Here is a 19554-nt window from a genome sequence, read left to right on the forward strand (position 1 = left end):
ACAGGTACTCATTAAGTGTTTGGTGAGTACACAAATATGTGAGTAAATGAATTATTGTGTCCAAGGAAGTGTTCTGAGCTACTCACCATAACCGGACAAGATACCATTATTATTCCTATTTTACAAATGAGCTAACTAAAATAGGAAATTACGTGAGTAACTTACTTTGGGTCCCACAAGCCAGTTGAGGAAAAGCCAGGCTGAGAGCTCAGGTAACCTGGCTGGGGCCTTAACTGCTGCACGCAATACTGCGAGGTTGGGGCTGACCCTGTGGGAGCATTCCCCAGTTTTCATATCTGATGAACAGAACTTCAGTATTTCATCACCCTACACAGAGTTCATAGCATATGGGTGCCTATTTCTTAACATTTTATGTTACTTTTTACCTCTTTGAAAATTTGGTGTTAAAAAAATTTAAAGGAAAAGTTTAAACAAATGTATGCAATGGCTTCCATCACAGAAACCACTGAAGTTTCTCCAATTCTACTTGGAATAAAATCTTATAATACCCTGAGTACTAAGATCACTGCTAAAAATACAAGTGATTTAATACATCAGTCATCAAAAACTTAATTCATTACAATTGTGCCATAAAATATCGCACTTAATCTGAACTTTTAAAGTACAAATAAAAAATTAATAATATTTAAAATTACATCTTGTCAACAAATACCACTGACAGGGGTGGTGAGAAAACAGATAAGAAAACTGTAATATCTCAAAACGACATTGATTTCTAATATTAAAAATTTTAGAACACAGCAAAAAAATAAATTCTAAATTTATGATGTAAGTGTCATAGTTGAGTTCAAGTTATTATAAAAGCATAAGGAAAAATATTCCAAAATTTATTTCAATTTTTCAAAAAGCTGTGAAACCTTTTCTTCAATCGAATCCTTGCAAGTTAATTTGAAAAGAACTGAGGGGCTTAGGTTAAAGTAGATGTGAGCTTTAAAAAAATAGAGTCTGGAACTTTACCTCTGATCCCCTAACTTCCCAATCCCAACTACAAGGCAGCCTCTTGGAACACAGATGGACCACTGAAGCACGGTTTGAAAATCAGTAAGCTAAAGAATTCCAGCTCACAGGAAATTTTAGAAATATAAAACAAACCACTTACAATGCAGTGAGGTGGAAGATATGCAATGCTCTTAACTTTAGCAGAAATTCTCAGAATTCTTTCCTTCCTTCCATTCTTTTACAATTATTTACTGAGCAAATACTACATGCCAGACTAGTATACACTGGTGAAGAAATGTTTACAGTGTAGTGGGGGTAGAAACCACAAATAGAAAATAAGTAAACAAATAAACACATAAAAAGAAACTCCTTGTAATTATAATTTATAGTAAGTGCTATGAAAGAAACTGGGTACAGATCATGAGAGAATAATAGAGATGAGTGGTGGGGAAACAGGACGTCTCAGAGGGTTTCATAAATGGAAAGGAGAGAGACTTGCCTGGAGATGGGATTTTTTTTTCTTTTTCATTATGAAAATATTTTCAAAAGTAAATAAAACAGTAAGAGAAACCCCATATAGCATTCATTGTCAATTCACAGCCTATCTCGTTTTATCTATATTCATACCGACTCCTCCCACTTTATCCTGGATTATTTTGAAGTAAATCCCAGGCAATATATGATTTCTCCTATAAATATTTCAGTACGTATCTCTAAAATATAGGGTCTTTCTTCTCTGACTGCAATGAAATGAGTAATCAACAATAATAAATTATCTAGAAAGCCTCACATATTTAAAATTAAACAATACATTTCCAAATAATCCATGAAAAAGAAAAAAAAAATCACAAATAAAATTTGAAATATTTTATACTAAATAATGCAAATAATAACAAAATGTGTGGAATGCAAGTAAAACACAGTTTAAAGGGAAATTTACAGTTTTCATTGCTTATATTAGAAAAGAATAGTTTAAAAATCAATCACCTAAGGTTCCAGCTTAAGAAAATAAAAACGAAATGTAAGCCAAATAGTAAGTACAAGGAAAGAAAAAAATAAAGGTCCGAGCAAAAATCAATGACATAGACAGAAAACACCAAATGATATAGACAGAAATTACCAAATCTGTAATGAAATAGGGACATCACTACAGAAGCCACAGATGTAAAAAGATAATAAGGGCTATTATGAACAACTTTGTGCTAATAAATTCAACAACTAAATCAAATGGACAAATTACATAAAAATACAATTTATCAAACACAAGATGAAATATAAAATCCGATTAGCTTTGTATCTATTAAGAAAATAACACTGATTGGTGATAATATCAAACATTTAGGGAAGAATAACTACCAATCATATAGAAACTGTCAGAAAACAGAGAATGAAGACATGCTCTGTAACTTGTTTCATCAAGATAGCACAACTTTGATACCAAAGACAGTGGCATCACAAGAAAGATAATTATAGACTAACTTCCTTCAAACTCATAGACCTAAACTCTTTAAGAACACAAAAAGCATTTGATAAAATTCAACACCATTTATGAAAAAATAGAAGGAAAAACATCCTAAGTCTGACTAATAGCATCTTTAAAAATAACTACAGCTGGCATTTTACTTAACGGTGAAACACTGAAAACACTTTCCCTCAAGATTGGGAACAAGTCAAAGATGTCCGCTCTCACTACTATTCAACATTGAATGAAAGGCCATGGCCAGTGCAGTAAGGAAAGAAAAACATTAAAAGCATAAAGATGGAAAGAAGTAAAACTATTTTTATTCATAGGTGACATAATTACTTATATAGAAAATCTCAAGATATCCCAAAAACTTACCAGTGACTTTAGATATATAAGACATATATAATATACATATGTACAATATTTTTAAAAAATCAAGTCTATTCCTGATTACAGAAGCAAACAAATGGAAAATAAAAATTTTAAAACAAATCCATGTACAACAGTATCAGAAAACATGAAGTGCTTAGGACTGAATTTAATAAAAAGTCTGCAAAAAATCTATACTAAAAACCATAAAACATAGTTGAGAGAAATGAAAGAAAACCTTAAAAATTGGACTAGATTCATGATTTGGAAGTTTCAACATTATTAAGATGTCAATTCTCTCTGAATTGATCCAAACGATAATCACAGTAGGCATTTTTTAGAATTAGAAATTGACTAGATGATTACAAAATTTATATAATAATGCAAAGGACCTAAAGCAGCCCAAACAATCCTGAAACAGATGAATAAAGATGGTAGACTTACACCATCTTACTTCGAGTCTTGCTATAACACTAGCTTAATCTGGTATTGGCATAAGAATAGACAAAGGGATCAATGGAACAAAACAGAGCCTGGAAATAGTCCCACACTTAAAAAACCATTTCATTTTTAGGAAGAGGCCAAAGGAATTCAACCAGGAAGAACCTTTTCAAAAAATGACGGTACAACAATTGTACATTCATATGGGATGAGAGGAGAGCCTCAAACCTTACATCATTTCACAAACAAAATCTAATCATAGACTAAAAAGTAAAGCTAAAACTACAAAGCTTTTAGAGAAAACTTAGAGAAATATCTTCACAATCAGTGGGTCGATAAAGATTTCAGCCAGACACAGAAAACAGCAGTCATAAAATGAAAAAATGTATAAATTAGACATCAAAATTAAAAATTTCTGTTCACCTTAGGTTGAAAAACCACAATCAAATACATTAAAACTAAGCTTTCATATTCCTTTTTGTGTTAAACTGCATTTAATTATCAATGTAAACATAAAGAGAAGAATGTCTCTTCCCGCAACCAAATTTTTTTGTTTTTAAAACTTTCTGAAGTATAACAAACATAGAGAAAATCACTGAGTCATAAGTGCACAGCTCAGTGAGTTTTCACATATTAATCCCTAAAACCAGCCCCAGAGCAAGATGAAGAAACATTACTAGCATTCTGAAAACTCCCTTCTCCCCTTCTTGCCACTCCCTATCCCCTCAAAGGTAATCACTATCATGATGTCTAACATCACTGACCGTCAATTCAATGGATTTTAATTTTTTAAAGCTGACTAGAACATACAGCATAGATGTTGAAAAACTTACAGTTAATGTACAGATATCTTGCCTCAAGATTCAAGAGTATGAAAAATTTATCAATTCAATGAAATACGATTTCCAACACAGCATACCTTTGGTTAAGAATGCCCTCTGTCTCATCCCTATTCTTCCCTCATGTTGGTAATTCGTACATGTCCTCCAAAACCCGGAACCCTCCTTGATTCTCTAGTTTAGATGTTTACCCTTCTAACATTCTCTATACACTTCGACCATAGTGCTTGGCACACTGCTATTATTTTACGATTTATAAGTCTCTTTACTCATCAGCATGTAAATACTTAAGGCCAAGGACTCTGACTTGTTCTGTTTCTTTACTTTTAAGTGTTTTAGTTCCTATCAACATGCTGCACAATAAATGACTGTTAGTTGAAAACCCTTTGGTATAGAATCTGTTAAATGTGTAAAATTGTTTAAATTAATACCACCAGGTCACAATAATCTATATCTACGGGTAAACAGAAGGGCTGGAAGCCCCAAAAGGAAAGATTATAGGAATTATTCTAGAATATTCTGTTCAAAGCCGGAAACGACAAATTTGGACCCATAGTTTTACAACAGTAAAAATTGAAATAAAATATCATGAAGTAATACTCAGTTTCATCGTATGAATAATTATTTACTAATGGATTAACATGAAGAATATCTTCCTTTGAAAACAAAATGAGACTCTAATACCATATGGAAAGCTGCGCTTCCAAAACAAAAAGGCATATATTTTTACATACGCAAATGAACACAGATACAATGAAAATCAAGTAACACAATCTCATTTTAAGTTCATATAAGTAACATTAATTTTGTCTCATTAAAATAGAAGTATTAATTTTGTATGCACTAACACACCATTTTTATTGTACTCAATGAAACAATACCTATAATAAATAATTAACTAGCGACATTTATTGGCAAAATATATATTGATATAAGCACGTGAGATAGACTTAACCTCAAATAAATGAATTTACATAGAAATGTTTACTAGATCTACATACCACCTTTACTTCTCTTCTAAAAAATTAGTGATTTTCTACAGAGAGTTGATATGGAAAATATTCACTAACTTTCAATTAATGTGTATATATAACAAATACAATTCAGAGACCTACACAGTTGTCACTCTGAAGTCAGTTGATGATAATGATAAAAAGAACTCTACTTACTGCTATTTCTCTACATGCCGACATAGAGATCCCGGTTCCTTCTATTTGTTTTAAAGCGTAGTCTTTATCATCTTTCCTGTAAAAACAAAGTTATTTTAATATATAGATAAATCTAAATTTATGTGCATTTTAATGAAAAACATAAATGTAAATCACACATTTAATATACATTTGACATATCTCACATATATTTAGAATGTAGTACAGGATAAACTTTTTAGATAATCTAGTCCAATCCCATTATTGGATGAGAGACATTAGATTCAAAGGAATAAAAAGACTTGCCCAAGGCTCCACAGTTATTTGCGGAAGACAGAGAATCAGAAATAGAGCTTCTGACTTCCAGTAACAGGTTCTTTCTGCTGTGATATATATACACTTTCTCTCTATGGATGCATGATGGTGCACATAAAATGACACTTGCTTTCTAAAACCCATTCACATATTCGTGGGTCAAAAAAAAAAATGAATGCATCACTAAAGTACAAAATGGTTATAATTTAAAACGTGTTACAGTCCTCATACCCCTGAATACCTTCAAAGAGATCTGCTCAATAAGTGTTTATTAAGCACTTACTATGTACCCAGAACTGTGCTAGGTACTAGGGATACAACGGAGTTCCTTTTTTTGAGCTCTCTGTGTCTACACAGATAAATAATTGATGTACCACAACACAGTACGATAAATACTCTGATAGGTAACCCACAGAGAAGGTCACCCTAAAGTTACTCTGGGGGAGGACCCGAGCAGACTTCTCAGAAGCGATACCATCTAACTGAGGCCCATCTGGCAGTTCTCAAACTTCTCAGACTCAGGACCCCTATACTCCCATGGTTATTACTGAGGACCCTGAAGAGCTTTGTGTATCAATATTTACCCTATTAGAATTCAAAAATGCAAACTTTAGAAAACAGAATATAAAAGCATATAACCATTCAGCACCACAGCAATGCCATCATCACATTATGTCCTCTTAGGGAAAAATCTGCCGTACACTCATGAGTGAAAAAGGCAAATCATCTCATAGCACTATTAATGAAAAGAGTGTTGACCTTGCAGATCCTGTGAAAGGAACTCACTTAGGGATTCCCAGATCACACTTTGAGAACCTTTGATGTATGGTGGAAGAAGGGAGGGAGGGAGAAAGGGGGGGAGGGAGGGAGAGATGAAGGGGGGGAGGGAGAGAGAGAGAGAGAGAGAGAGAGAGAGAGAGAGAGAGAGAGAGAGAGAGAGAGAGAAAGAGAGAGAGAGGAACTAAGAACAAAGACTGAAACACTGAGGAGAAATGAGACAGGGCTAGAAAGAGAAATACTTCTTCCATTATAATAGGAAGAAGAAAGAAGGCAGAGGAAAGGATAGATATAGGTGCAAAGAGGTTGTTCAGAGGCAGAAAACTGGGGGAGTTCTCATTTTGATGGCTTTCATATCTCTTTGATGTTGGAAATGAGGTCATATGCTAAAAGGAAGGCAGGGATGGTAGAGCTGGAGATCTGAATAGAGTGAAGGTTTGACTGAAATGAATAGCTCCTTATAAAATTTATTCATTTAATACTTAGTTATTTTAAATGACTATTAAAACTTACATAGCTTTATCTTTGTTTTTATACCCTATTTAATACCTAATCCTTCGTCAGGAAAACAAATTCCAACTACAACATTATTTTTCTGGAAAAAGATTTGTTTTATGACAATCAGCTTTATAATATACTTTCTAGTAAAGAAAGTACCATGGGCACTCATTATATTAAAAATTCACTAAGAATATCTGTACTCAATGCTCACTAAGTCTGAATGAGTTCTGAAAAACTTAAAAAGTTAAACAGGTGACACAAAAATAAAATGCAACTGGGATCAAAGTAAGTCTATTAGACACTTTCATGTACGTGGTATTAATTTAACCTGACGGTTAATCCAGGAGTATAACAGATTCTTGTTTTATCTACTATTTGAGGATGATTTCCTGGACTTGAGCCCTCTATAGAGAAAGAGTGGTGGGAAAGGAAATAAATTAAACCAAAAACTTACCCATTCACCGTCTTAACAACAAGCCCCCAACTTTGTCATTTAAAAATGGCCAAGTTGCTATATAAAAATTCCTTCTCGATGAACTAAAAATTCCAATCTGCTATCAGTCCTCTCCGCATCCTTAAGTAACTATATATTTATATTTATAAAAGTAAATTACCAGAAGTAAAGGTGAAATGGGAGAATATACAAAACATTTTAAAAAGATGTTCGATTATCAAAAGTTAACCTCCTCTTAAAAATCACCTAATACAATTGCCATCAAAATATAACAGTAGTTTTTGGTTTATAAAGCACATTTATCCACCCAGCTACACAATCACTTTTTAGTAAAACGGCACTCTGGAGATGAAAGAGATTTGTTCCCTAGTTTCACTTACGATCCTTATATAAATAAATAATTGCACTATAGTGTTCTAAGTACTGTACATAGCAGGGATGACCAACTATACCTTGAAGGATTGAAGCAAGATGAAAGAAAACTTCAGAAAGAATCTACTTAAGTGAAGATTCTTAAGACTTCAGAGGTTTGTCAGGGAAGGAGAGAGGGGTTAGGGAGAAAAATCAGTAGTTATATGAGACATCCCAGGAAGTGGGAACAGCATGGACAAAAATAAAGACACACAGACAGGGTCTGCCATGCTCAGAGAATAGCAAAGAGTAGCAGCAGCATTTTAATATCATTGAAATAGGCTGACAGCCCTGATGACTGATGGGATTTTAGAAAGAGGCAGAGGTAAGACGGGAAGGGGCCTTTTATGTCACCGGCTCCAAAGAGGGGGTGTAAATATGTATTTCACTTCAAAAGTGTACAAAACAAATGAATATGACAATATCACATAAGAAAAGAAAAGCTGAGAGAAAGCACGTTATGTGAGAAGAGCAAAAAGAAGAGGATGGTGAACATTAGCCTTTAACAGATGGGAGGAGTAACACGAAAATATAAAATGGCTGTAGAGGAATGGTTCAAGAAGAATGAGCAGTGTTTAGGAAAAATAGAGTGCTGAACACACTATCAAACTTCACATCCTTCCTAAAACCCTTCTAAAACTATGATAAAGGGAATTTTTAAAGACATAAATCCGTAAAGATGAAAAGTGGGAGAAAAGACAACATAAAAATTTGGAAGCTAGAAAGGAAGTAAGTGGACAAACAGTAGCTAATGATTAAGAGAATCCAAGAAAACGAAATCAGAAGCTAACAGTGAAGAAACGTGAGAACCAATTAGATTTACACATCAAAATCCTCCCAAAGCAGAGAAATGAGAGGCTACGCGATACCTCTGGAAATAGAATTGGCTGGAAGAAAGATAAAGTTGAAGAGATCCTAGAAAATAGAACAATAAAACAAGAGAAATGTGAAAGAAAAATTGTAAAATTAGAGAACCAGTCCATGAAATCCAATATACAAATAATTAGGAGTTCCAGAAAAAAAAAGAACAAAGAGAGGAAGAAAATGTATAAAGGAAATGTATAAAGTATCAAGGAAACTTCCCAAACTGAAGGACAGGATTTGTAAAACTGGAAGGTCCAATGAGTTGCATCATAAATGAATGGAAATAGACCCACATCAAGACATAATATTTAGAAATTTTAGAAAACTACAAACAAGTAGATTTTATAGGCTTCCAGTGGGGCCGGTTAACAGGCCACTTAGAATCAAAACTACTAGTCAGCCATGAGAAAGAAGGAAATCCTGCCCTCTGTGACATGAATGGACCTTGACAGCATTGCGCTAAGTGAGAAAAATCAGACAGAGAAAGACAAATACTGTATGATATCACTTATATGTGGAATCCGAAAAAGTCAAACTTGTAAAAACATGGAGTAGGGTGGTTACCAGGGGCTGGGCTGTGGGGGGGTTGGGGCAATTGGGGAAATGTTTAAGGGTATAAATTTGAAACCAGTAGATAAGTCCTGGAGTTTTAATGTACAGTATAGTAATTATAGACAACAACACTTTATTATAAACTTGCCAAGAGACTAGATCGTAATTGTTCTCACCACAGAAATGAAAATTATGTGATGCGATAGAGGTGTTAGCTAATGCTAGGTGGTGATCATTTCACAATATATAACTTTATCAAATGAACACACTGTACACCTTATACTTACACAATGTTATATGTCAATTATACCTCAATAAAAATAATTTTTTTTAAAAAAAAGAGAAAGGATCAGGAATCAGGACTTTGGGACTTTTCAATAGCAGTTTTGGAAGCTAGAAGTTCTAGATGGGCTCTGCACTATATACAATCAAGAAGTGTTGTATTAGATTGTCAATAGATGTGCCCTGTCGTTGAAGCTCCGTGTAAGTCTGTTCTAGAGGATTACATCGTCAGCTGCATTGATAGCAAAATGTCACAGAGGCGTCAGCCAGATGAAAGAGCTTGCACCAGAATGTAAATCAGTGCCCTGCTCCCTTCGTGGAAAAAGGCATTCTTAAGGGAAAAATAAAATAAAGTAAATAACCAGCTGAACATGCATTTAATCACTGTGCTTAGTTACATAGTCAAAACTGTGAGTTACATAAAGGCCAATGTGTTAAATTTAAGATTTACTTCTCTTCCTTGTGTGACAGTTTGGAAGCAGATCATACGCAACTGTCGTATGCTGACATATGACAGTTATCGAGGGGGAAAGATCTGTGAGAATGCTGGATTTCAGAACGAAATCTTAGGGGCTATACAACACAGTAAATCAGTTTGGCCCCAGCCCTGCAGAGATGTGAACTAAACCACCTGACTCGCTTTAGTGTGCTACTTTTGGTATTTTTAATGATTTTAATATTTCCAATTAGGGAAAGAATACTCTTAAATACATATTATTGGGCCTTAGTGATATTTTAAATCATTTCTAATAAAATTTATTAACTTAAAATGATTAAAGGTCCTAATAATTAGTTCTTATTGCTGTATTTTCAAATATTGCCTGGAACTATATATATATCTTACCTTCGGAAACCATGACTAAGGTTCACGTATTATACCATTTAAAACTCTTCTTGATTTTGCCTTTTATGAATCTAGGTCCCAAGATCAAAACAAAAGTGACGAGTTGTCTTTGACATCTAAAACATCTTTGGATTTCCTATTGTGAAAACTCTGTTCTCTCCAAATTGATTTGACAAATCAAAAAAGGAGTGCAGTCTTTATAGATTAGTTAAATGCAAAGCAAATGCATTAATGTATGTGTGTTCAGTAATTATGTACTTTAAGAAGAGGCAGACTCATGTTCATATACAGAAACTGGTACAACAACAACTGCTTCCAATGGCTTTTTGTTTCTAGGGTTTTCGATATCCTCGTTCATCGGGGACAAGCACAGTGTCACTGATGGTAGGAATCCAAGGGCCGTGCAGGTTTGTTCAAGGCCTCACTGCGTTCTAACGCCCTGGGTAATCACTGGCCGAACCCTCGTACATTAACTGTGCCCTATACATCAATGCAGGAGCCATTCTCTTCCATTCTAACATTTCTGCTTAACATAACACTGCGGAGCTGTTCAGTCTTCTCACTGAAGAACCGCTATCTTGCTAGACACTTAATCAGCTCTACATGCTCTTAGATTAGGTAACTGGCTATTTTTGAAGCATCACTAGGGAAAGACTGAACTTGAACTCCCATGGAAATGACCTTGCCATATTCTGTTAACAACTAAAACAGCCGTACAACTCTTGGATCCATAGCTCTCAATTACACTGAAAACACATCATCAAATTACTGCCGGACTGTTCCAGCCAGAGACCTCAAACTGAAGATTCCTAAGAATCCTCCAGATGATTTTAGAGAATGACACAGCTTCTACCCAAGACCTCTGGAACAAGCAGCGTGACAAACTGCCTCCCAGAACCCATAGAACAAGATCTCAATGGCCGGAACCAAATTCTTTTCTTATCTCTCTACTGGTTCAAATTTCTGAATTATTAACAGATACTTGTTATCCTTAACAACTATCCCCGTAGTGTTGCTCTTTGCATCCCTAGTCAATTCCTGGCTACAATTTGCTCATGATTTCACTAAACTATGCAAACAGACCAGCTGTTGAGATGGTAGCCACTTTCTTTTAGGTGGCTCAGCTCACTCCAGTTCCTAGGCAATCACACTCAACTTCCAAGCAACTCTTTAAACAGTAGCTAAAAACAGTAAACACAACGGACAGCCCCTATGATGTCAAACCTAGGAATGTTTTTGTCTACACAAAACCACACTTGGGACCTCAACTCTTGGCTTAGGAGTAGATTAAAACTCTGTTAATAATCTCTCAGCATTTGTCAGTGTTGGCGTGCTCAGATGTGATCTCCAGAGTCTTAAATGTGCACAGCCATTTTTGCTTCAGATGATTCAATAACTAACCTTACAACAACAAAAAGTATACAAAGAGAACTGACGTTAGTCCAACAAGAGATGAGGTTTTCTGAATAGTCTCACGATCAACGGAATTCTGGCAACAGAGCAGATCTGGATTTCATAGAACAGTGTCCTGAATGGCTGAATCTGGCCCAAAAAAGGGCCTGAGAAAGTGAAAATAAGCCCCACTGACAAACAGGTTGCAGTATCCTTCACAGATGAGTGGCAAGGCCAGGAGAAAGGAAAACAGGAAAACAAGTTTTGCCCAAGGCCATGCCACAGCTGCAAAATGACTAAATGGCCCTGTTTAAGTGCTTACTGCTTTCTTACCCTGGAGTCCCCTCCTACTCGTGAGCAGAATGCTGACATACCCAATCACCAAACCCCACTTCATGACAGTCTCCGATCCAGACTACTTTCCCGGTCTTTCCTTAGAATCCCGCAGCCTAGCCCAGACCCTATGACGCTCCTGACACTTCTCTTACCAAGACACCTCACAGTGCCCAGGTGTGTGTTCTCCCAGGCTACAGGAGGCTAATAAACTTTGTTTAACTGTAGGTGCATTCCTGGTGGCCTTTATCATTCATTATGCCTAATTGTCTTACATAAAATCACAATGCATTAAAGCAAATTGAAACAACACTTCCTTTCATTTCAATTGGGCAAACTCTGATGACAGAGCACATTCCAGCTGGCCACGCTATATAGTCTGCTTAAAATCCTTTGTCGTATTAACATGTTCTGATCTTTTGATCATTCTGACAAACAAAATCCACAAGTTAATTTTTGGGTTACTGACATAAATTTATTTAAAATATTATTAGAACGACTCCCTCCAGATTTGAGGGGATTTCCTGGCAATTCGGGAGCTTTGTTCCTGAGATACAGCAGTGTACAAGGGATCCAGCAGGAGTTACTTACAAGTTTCTGGCCCACTCCAGATGCCGAGCTCCAAGGACTTGCAAAGCTTCTTATAAAACTAGCGATGAATATCTCTCATCTGCATTATCTGATGAAATTCAACCTAAATGTCTTAGTTTTCATACTTCAAACTCATCTTTACCTTGTTTGGAAAAATAGCTACTCAGAATTTAAAGAAATTATTTCCAAGTTAGGATGTTAGAAAGAAACTCTTGGTCCTTTCCTGTCTGTTCAGTTACAAGATTACAGTAACATAATCAGATATCACTGAATGTGGGGGTTTTCCATCAAAGCAAACTGCTTTATCAATCAATCTTTCTTAAATCATCTTCCCAAAGTGTCTTTTTTCTGAACACACCTCTCTAAAGTTATACTCATTGCATCTGATTTCAAGAACCATACTTTGACACTGGTCATTTTTAATCATTCCTTTCTCCACGATAGTCATGCAAGAAGAAATGAGTGACACTAAAAACAGAAATTAACGTACACTACCTTTCTCCCAAATGGTTGGCCTTTCCTGCTTTTTCAAATAGCTGACTGATTTATTTCTACTTGTCCCCATTTTTCTTCTTAAAAGTACTATTACATCAGGCATGTGAATACGCCTGAATATTCTTAAATGTTCATGTGTTATATGCCAAGTAGTACTGTAAGTACTCCAGACTGAAACGGCCACCGTGTCTCCCTGAAAACAAGACCTAGCCAGAGCATCAGCTCTACTGAACGACTGAGGTTCAGAATGACCCACCCAAACATCTACTCAAATTTGGACAATACTCTCCAAAGCAGAAGTGAAAAGGACTAAAACCAACAGTTGAAATCCTTAAAGAGAAAGGACTTATACCTCACAGTAATCCTTGAAATATTCCCCATCTTTGTGATTAAAACACACACACACACACACACACAGGAAAGGGATATAGATTTATTCAGCATCTCAGGGCCATAAAACTTCATCTCCCCTCCCACTTCACTTTCCCATAGAACCAAACCAAAATATGATTTTGTCTTCGCAGCCTCCTGAAGCAACACGAATCACACTTGTAGATCTGTGTCTTCCTGCAGTGGTTTTTAAGATCAAAATAGTCGATACTTACTTGCCTTGGGAAAGTCACCAATACATGTGGACTGTTAGGCCACTGGAGTTGACTGAGGCTCCCTCCAATTTTTCAAAAAGTCCTCAACCAGTAGTAGCTCAGGGAAGTTCACGATCAGCTCTAAGGCTGATTACGCTTTTCTATTTTAGCTCAGAAAGGATGTAAGATTTCCACAGAGAAGTTACAACCTCATGAAAGTATACGTGATTTACCTCACAGAGGTAAATCCCTTACTACTGACATGATTACAGATAGTTCAAAACTCCAAGGCACGTAACTAAGAGACTATTACAAAGATTCCTAGATCTCACTGACTATTGCAGGCAATGGGTTCCCATTTTTCTTTAATTGTATGATTATTAAATGATTTCACCAAGTCCTCAACAACCAAACCTCTTCCCTGGGAACCCAACCAGGAACAGATCTTCTGCAACTTCCTACTGAGGTTATTACCTAATGATCATAAACTTTCCTGCATATTGATCCATAAGAGATCTGAACAATCCCTTTGTGTTCTGACTTAACTTCATGAGAATCAGCAGAAATCTAGAGATATCGAAGTTTCTCTTGCCCCAGTGACAAAAGGCTATCTGGTTTGTCTAAGCATAGCCACAGAAGTGAAAGGATTCTGTCCTTTGGCTGACAGGGCCTGCATGCTGTACAATCTTTGTTGCTCGCTGGAAAAAACAGAACATGTCTCAGCAAGGAGGCTGAGCTCATACAAAATCCTATTACTTTACCCCTCACACACTTCCATTCACTAGTGCAATACTTCAGGGATCAGCAAACTACGGTCCATGGGCGAAATTCGGCCACAATCTGTTTTTTCACGGCCTATGAGATAAGAATGGTTTTTATATTTTTAAAGGATTGTTTTTTTTAAAAAAAGAATACACAACAGACTGTTATGTGGCCCACTAAGCCTAAAACATTTACTACAGGCCCTTTACAGGACAAGTTAGCCGATACGTGCCACTCTTCTATTCCCCCCAAAAGGGGGAAACAAGTCACTACAGGTAAACTGTGCCCTGAATAGACTTACCATAAACTGCTATTGTAAATTCAGCCATACCCTTCCTTTTTGATGAGTCATATCTTAAGACTGAAACAAGAAAATATGAAGCAGGATGTGCTGGACCAGATCTCAACTTATCCCCAGAACGACCCCCTGCTAGAGTATGCCCAGATGGCAGAACTCAGTGCACTCACCAGAGTTTGCCAGTTAGCCAGAGAGAAAAGGGTTAACATACACAAACTGAGAGTGGATTGGCTTTTGGGGTAGTCCATAATTTTGGAACGCTCCAGAAACAATGAGGGCTCTTGATTTCAACAGTAGTGCTTCCTAAAGAGGTAACTACTATAAAGCTAGAAGACCACTTAGAAAAGAGAGATAACATGAAGGTTGAAGAAAACGCCCTAGCTGACCAGTATAGCAGACCTGTCGATCCTAGCCCTCAGGATAGGAAAAGACCAAATCTTTAAAGAGGTTCAAAAAGGGTTTTAGAGAATGCCAGGGACGCTCCAGGGTCGGAAGAGGAGCATAGGAGAAATCTGAGTGCAGTAACATTACGAAGTTGACTCTGGTGCTCTCGGGAGTTTCTGTGTGGCATCAGAGGTCCTCCAGTGAAACCAGGAGAAAGCGGTCAGTGACCTCAGTCAGTGGGCAGCTTGACTGAGATTGCTGAGCGTGTTGTGGTTGGTGTCTCATCTCCCAGATAATCCTTGGTTAAAACAGTGAAAGTGAAGCAAGGACAAGAGTCCAAACCACAAGGTTCCTTTAAACATGTCCAAACGTTTTTCCAAAGGGTTTTCAATGTGTCCTGGTTGTCAGTTGCTTATTCTTGGGGTAGACTTAAAGCCTTTCCTTGTTGGAAATCTACAGCTCAAACAGGAGCCAAAAACTTACTCAATTTTGTGTTCCCAGCCTGAGGAATTCTAACCTCTCTCTCTGACGAGCGGGTACCCATTTTGCTGAAGCTCTTATTCAAGAGCTTTGCAAAGCCCTCCCACTTACTGCCCACGTCATCTCTCATCTTCAAGACAGGTAAAAAGAACAAAGGGAATTCTAAAACTAATATTAGCGAAGGTCTTAGAAATTCTGTGGCCTAAGCTACTGGCATTGTCTTTGATGACAACGAGATCAGTTCCTTCCGGGGCTCAGTGAGGAGTCAGCGCAGGCCAGCCCGTACACTCAGGAATGCCAGCTCCAACACCAGACTCCACTACTGTAAGCAGGCACGGCCATACGCCTGCCAGGAACCCATGCAACATACCCAGGCTCACCACCAACAGGTACAAGCAGCCTTTTCTCAACATGCTCTTCAACAACTTCTGTATGACTAAAATCTGGAGACATTTGGAAGACACAGAAGACAGTCCTTGAATCTGATGGAAAGAATGTATCTACTGTTAACAACTAGTATGGCGGTGGAACAGCTTGGAATCCCGTCTCTCAATGAAAACAGCATTAAGTCAGCCTTGAGTCACTGAAAGACTTTCCAATCAGACCGCAGGCTGAAGGTTCTCAGGAATCTTCTAGAAGCCGGTCTTCGGAAAGAGAGTGCTCCAAATAAAGACCTCCGGAAAAAGACTAGTGATCTTTAATCTTTACTTTAATCTCATGCTTTAATCTCTACTATTCTGTTCTTCATTTTCCTAGCTATCTTCTTTCCTCTTTTGCTTTGAAGGTTACCTTTAACTATATCACCTCTAAGGCCCCTAAGTCTTAAAACTGTTTTTTCCATTTTCAGTCACTCCCTGGTATGAGCCCACTACCTGGCTAAAATGTACTCACGCTTGGCTAAAGCATACAATCACACTGTTTTAGTCTATTTAGGTTACTGTAACAAAAAATACCATAGATTGGGTGACTTATAAACAACAGAAATTTATTTCTCCCAGTTCTGGAGGCTGGAAGTCCAAGACCAAGGCGCTGGCAGATTTGGTGTTTGCTGAGGGCCTGCTTCATAGACAGCTGTCTGGCTGCTGTGTCCTCACGTGCTGGGGGGGAGGGGGCGAGGGAGCTCCATGGGGTCTCTTTTATAAGGACACTAACCCCATCCCTGAGGGCCTGCCCTCCCAAAGGACCCACTTCCAAATACCAACACATCGGCAATTAGGTCTCAGCCTACGTATTTGGGGGGACACAGACATTCAGTCCATAGCACTGACTACTGGGTTTATACATGTTTTCCTTTGGGAGTCACCCAGCTTCCCTTAGTACTGATCCTTGTAATGAATAAATCTGTGTTCTGCGCAACTGCATTCAGGTGGTAACTTTTTAAATGCCAAGCCCCTCAAAAGGCCATCTATCATGTAGTTCATAGGAAAAGTGGTTGCTGTCTCCACCAAAACAATACACAGGAATCTTTCCTGGGAGAAACAGGCCTTGAAAAAAGACTAGAAAATAGGTGTATGTGTGGAGGCGGTCTCCCTTTCACAGACTTCCCCGTGCAGACAGACTACTTACATTCAGCTCCAAGCTCTCTGCTTAGAGCTGCCTTATGATACTGACACTACAAATTCATCACCCGCCACTGGATCACTCTTGCTAGGTGACATCAAAATCTCACAATACTCTGACAATACACAACTCCAACAGGGGTAGTTGCTCCCAACAGCTCACCAGGTGGCTCCTAAAGACTCACATTAAATTTGTGGCATAAAAGTCTATAGGCTACTACTTGCCAACTAGTCAGGGATTGTAACCTTGGTAAACGATGCCTCCTTTGGGACATTCCTGATATCACCCAGAGCCCACGGAGGCCCACCAGTTTCCCTGCTGGGAAACCACCTGAGAATCTAACTGCCTAACCACTCAGAAAGATTCTGATTGCTTCCTTCTCACATCAAGCTTCTTCACTTCCAGCTTTAACAAGAGGCCCATTAAGTAAGAAGAATTCTACACACTGAGGTCCAGAGAACAGCAAGGGACCTAGACAATGCAAACAAGACCAAAGAATGCTTCGTGTAAGAGGCCTGTGAAAACAGGTAGGTTGTAGTTCAGAAAAGAGCCACTTTAGACAGAATATTGGTCTAAAGGGGGAATGTCATACTTACCACCCTTCAATCATTTCTGGGATCTTGACTACTACTAAAAAGACTAGAGAAGCAAAGAAAATAGTCATAAAATTGTTACTTTGCCAATAACCCCACATCTGGTTTTGCGGGCTTTTTGAATAAAGTGAGATCTATTTTCTTGGCTTAATTTTGGCACTCCTGGCTCCGGATTAGAAATAAATATCAGATGGGCCTAGAGAGTATTATACTAAAAAGTAAGTCAGACAGAGAAAGACAAATACTGTATGATTTAACTTACATGCAGAATCTAAAAAACAAATAACAAACAAAACAGAAACAAACTCATAGATTCAGAAAACAAGTCAGGGGAAGGGAGTGGGCAGATGGGTGGAAAAGAATAAGGGGATCAAGAAGTACAAACTTCCAGTTATAAAGTAAGTCACAGAGGTGTAGAGTGTAGGGGCTATAGCTGTTAATATCGTACTAACCATGCATGGTGACAGATGGTTACTAGACTTTTTGTGGTGATCACTTCTCAAAGCCTATAAATGTTGAATCACTATGTTGAATCACTGTGTTGTATTACGAAAAGTAGTGTAATACTGTATGTCAACTATAAATTTTTTTCTAATTTCAAGTGGACTGCAAACTCTAATCATAATCCTTTTTGGTATTTGTCTGTGTTGTAGCGCTTTAAGTGTGTGACCTCCATAGAATTAAATGCTGCTGCGTGGCCGCTGCCCAGTCAAATGGTCCAACAAATGACCATGCAATAAAGGAAACTCGGATTCTTACAAAGGTTGAAGTGACCCGTGCCCCCTCCCCCCACAGCCCCACAGCTTATTTCCTCCTGAGACCTCATGCAGTGATAAAGATCTGGATTCATCATGTTCCCAGATGGTAATGCTTGGGCGTGGGGGGCATGTGGGGGCTGAGAACCCAAACCATCTAAAAATACACACTGTCTATATTAACATGGCTTTACTATTTGACTTAATATGACTTTATTATTCCAGGAATGCTTGCCCAGGAAGATGAACTTACAAATAACCTTATTTGTTTCAGGAATGTCCCTAAAATACATTTACCCAAAAAATAAACTACTCATTACCCTTTTCTCAGGACAACAAGTCACTCAACTAAGCTTATCAAAAACTCTACTCTTTAAGACTCAATTTGAAAGTCTTGTCCACTGCTGTTATCTTTGCCTTATCCCAATCAGGCCTCTGCAGTGAAAGAGCTCCATTGAACTAGGCCCCCAAAACCTCGTAATGTCCTTCCCCACTCTGAGACACTACTAAGATTCTGTAAAGGCAGAAGACTCCCTTAGCTCAGTACACACTAGACAAGGTTTTGCTTTATTAAGATACCTTGCTCACTTTTGGGGAAGCACAAGAGAAAAGATCTACAGATACTCAAACTTAGGGAGATCACACAAAATGGCTTGTTCCCTATCTAATCTTCTTATAAGTGAGGATGTGCCTCCACAGGCAGATCTTTCAATGCTTTGGTGCTTTATGCTTAAATGTCAATAAATTGTTGAGAATCACCACACTTAAGAAGAGTCTCTAATACGGAGAGACCAAAATAGCTTAGAGGAAACAGACAATGCACAAAGGAGAAAAGAATATTAAACAACTATATCATCACAAAGAGATGTTATTGCATCCATAAGATATAAGCAAGATTACATAAAAGAATATTCAGATGAAAACTCGAAAATATACGTGAAAGCAGAAATGAAAAATAAAAAAGATTGAAAGACTAAGTTGATAAATGCAAGTCCAGGTAAAGGTAAAGAAAATGCAAGAGAAAAAATAGCAAATAAACAAGAACATTTTATAGAACTTAAGGATAAGTGTTTTCTAACTGAAACTCCCTGCTTTACAGCTCAAT

The 19554-nt window shown here is 37.4% G+C and overlaps 1 protein-coding gene across 8 annotated transcripts in view; it reads right to left on the minus strand.

The window, feature by feature from the left end:
* CDK8 (cyclin dependent kinase 8) overlaps positions 1-19554 on the minus strand; it is a 120933-nt gene that overhangs the window by 53504 nt on the left and 47875 nt on the right. For all 8 annotated transcript variants that reach the window (XM_081046606.1, XM_081046603.1, XM_081046602.1 and 5 more), the window contains exon 2: positions 5244-5319. In XM_081046606.1, coding sequence (XP_080902732.1) covers positions 5244-5319 — 76 coding nt within the window. The remainder of the gene's footprint in view (positions 1-5243; positions 5320-19554) is intronic.

Source organism: Rhinolophus hipposideros, assembly GCF_964194185.1.
Source record: "Rhinolophus hipposideros genome assembly, chromosome: 4".
NCBI lineage: Eukaryota > Metazoa > Chordata > Mammalia > Chiroptera > Rhinolophidae > Rhinolophus > Rhinolophus hipposideros.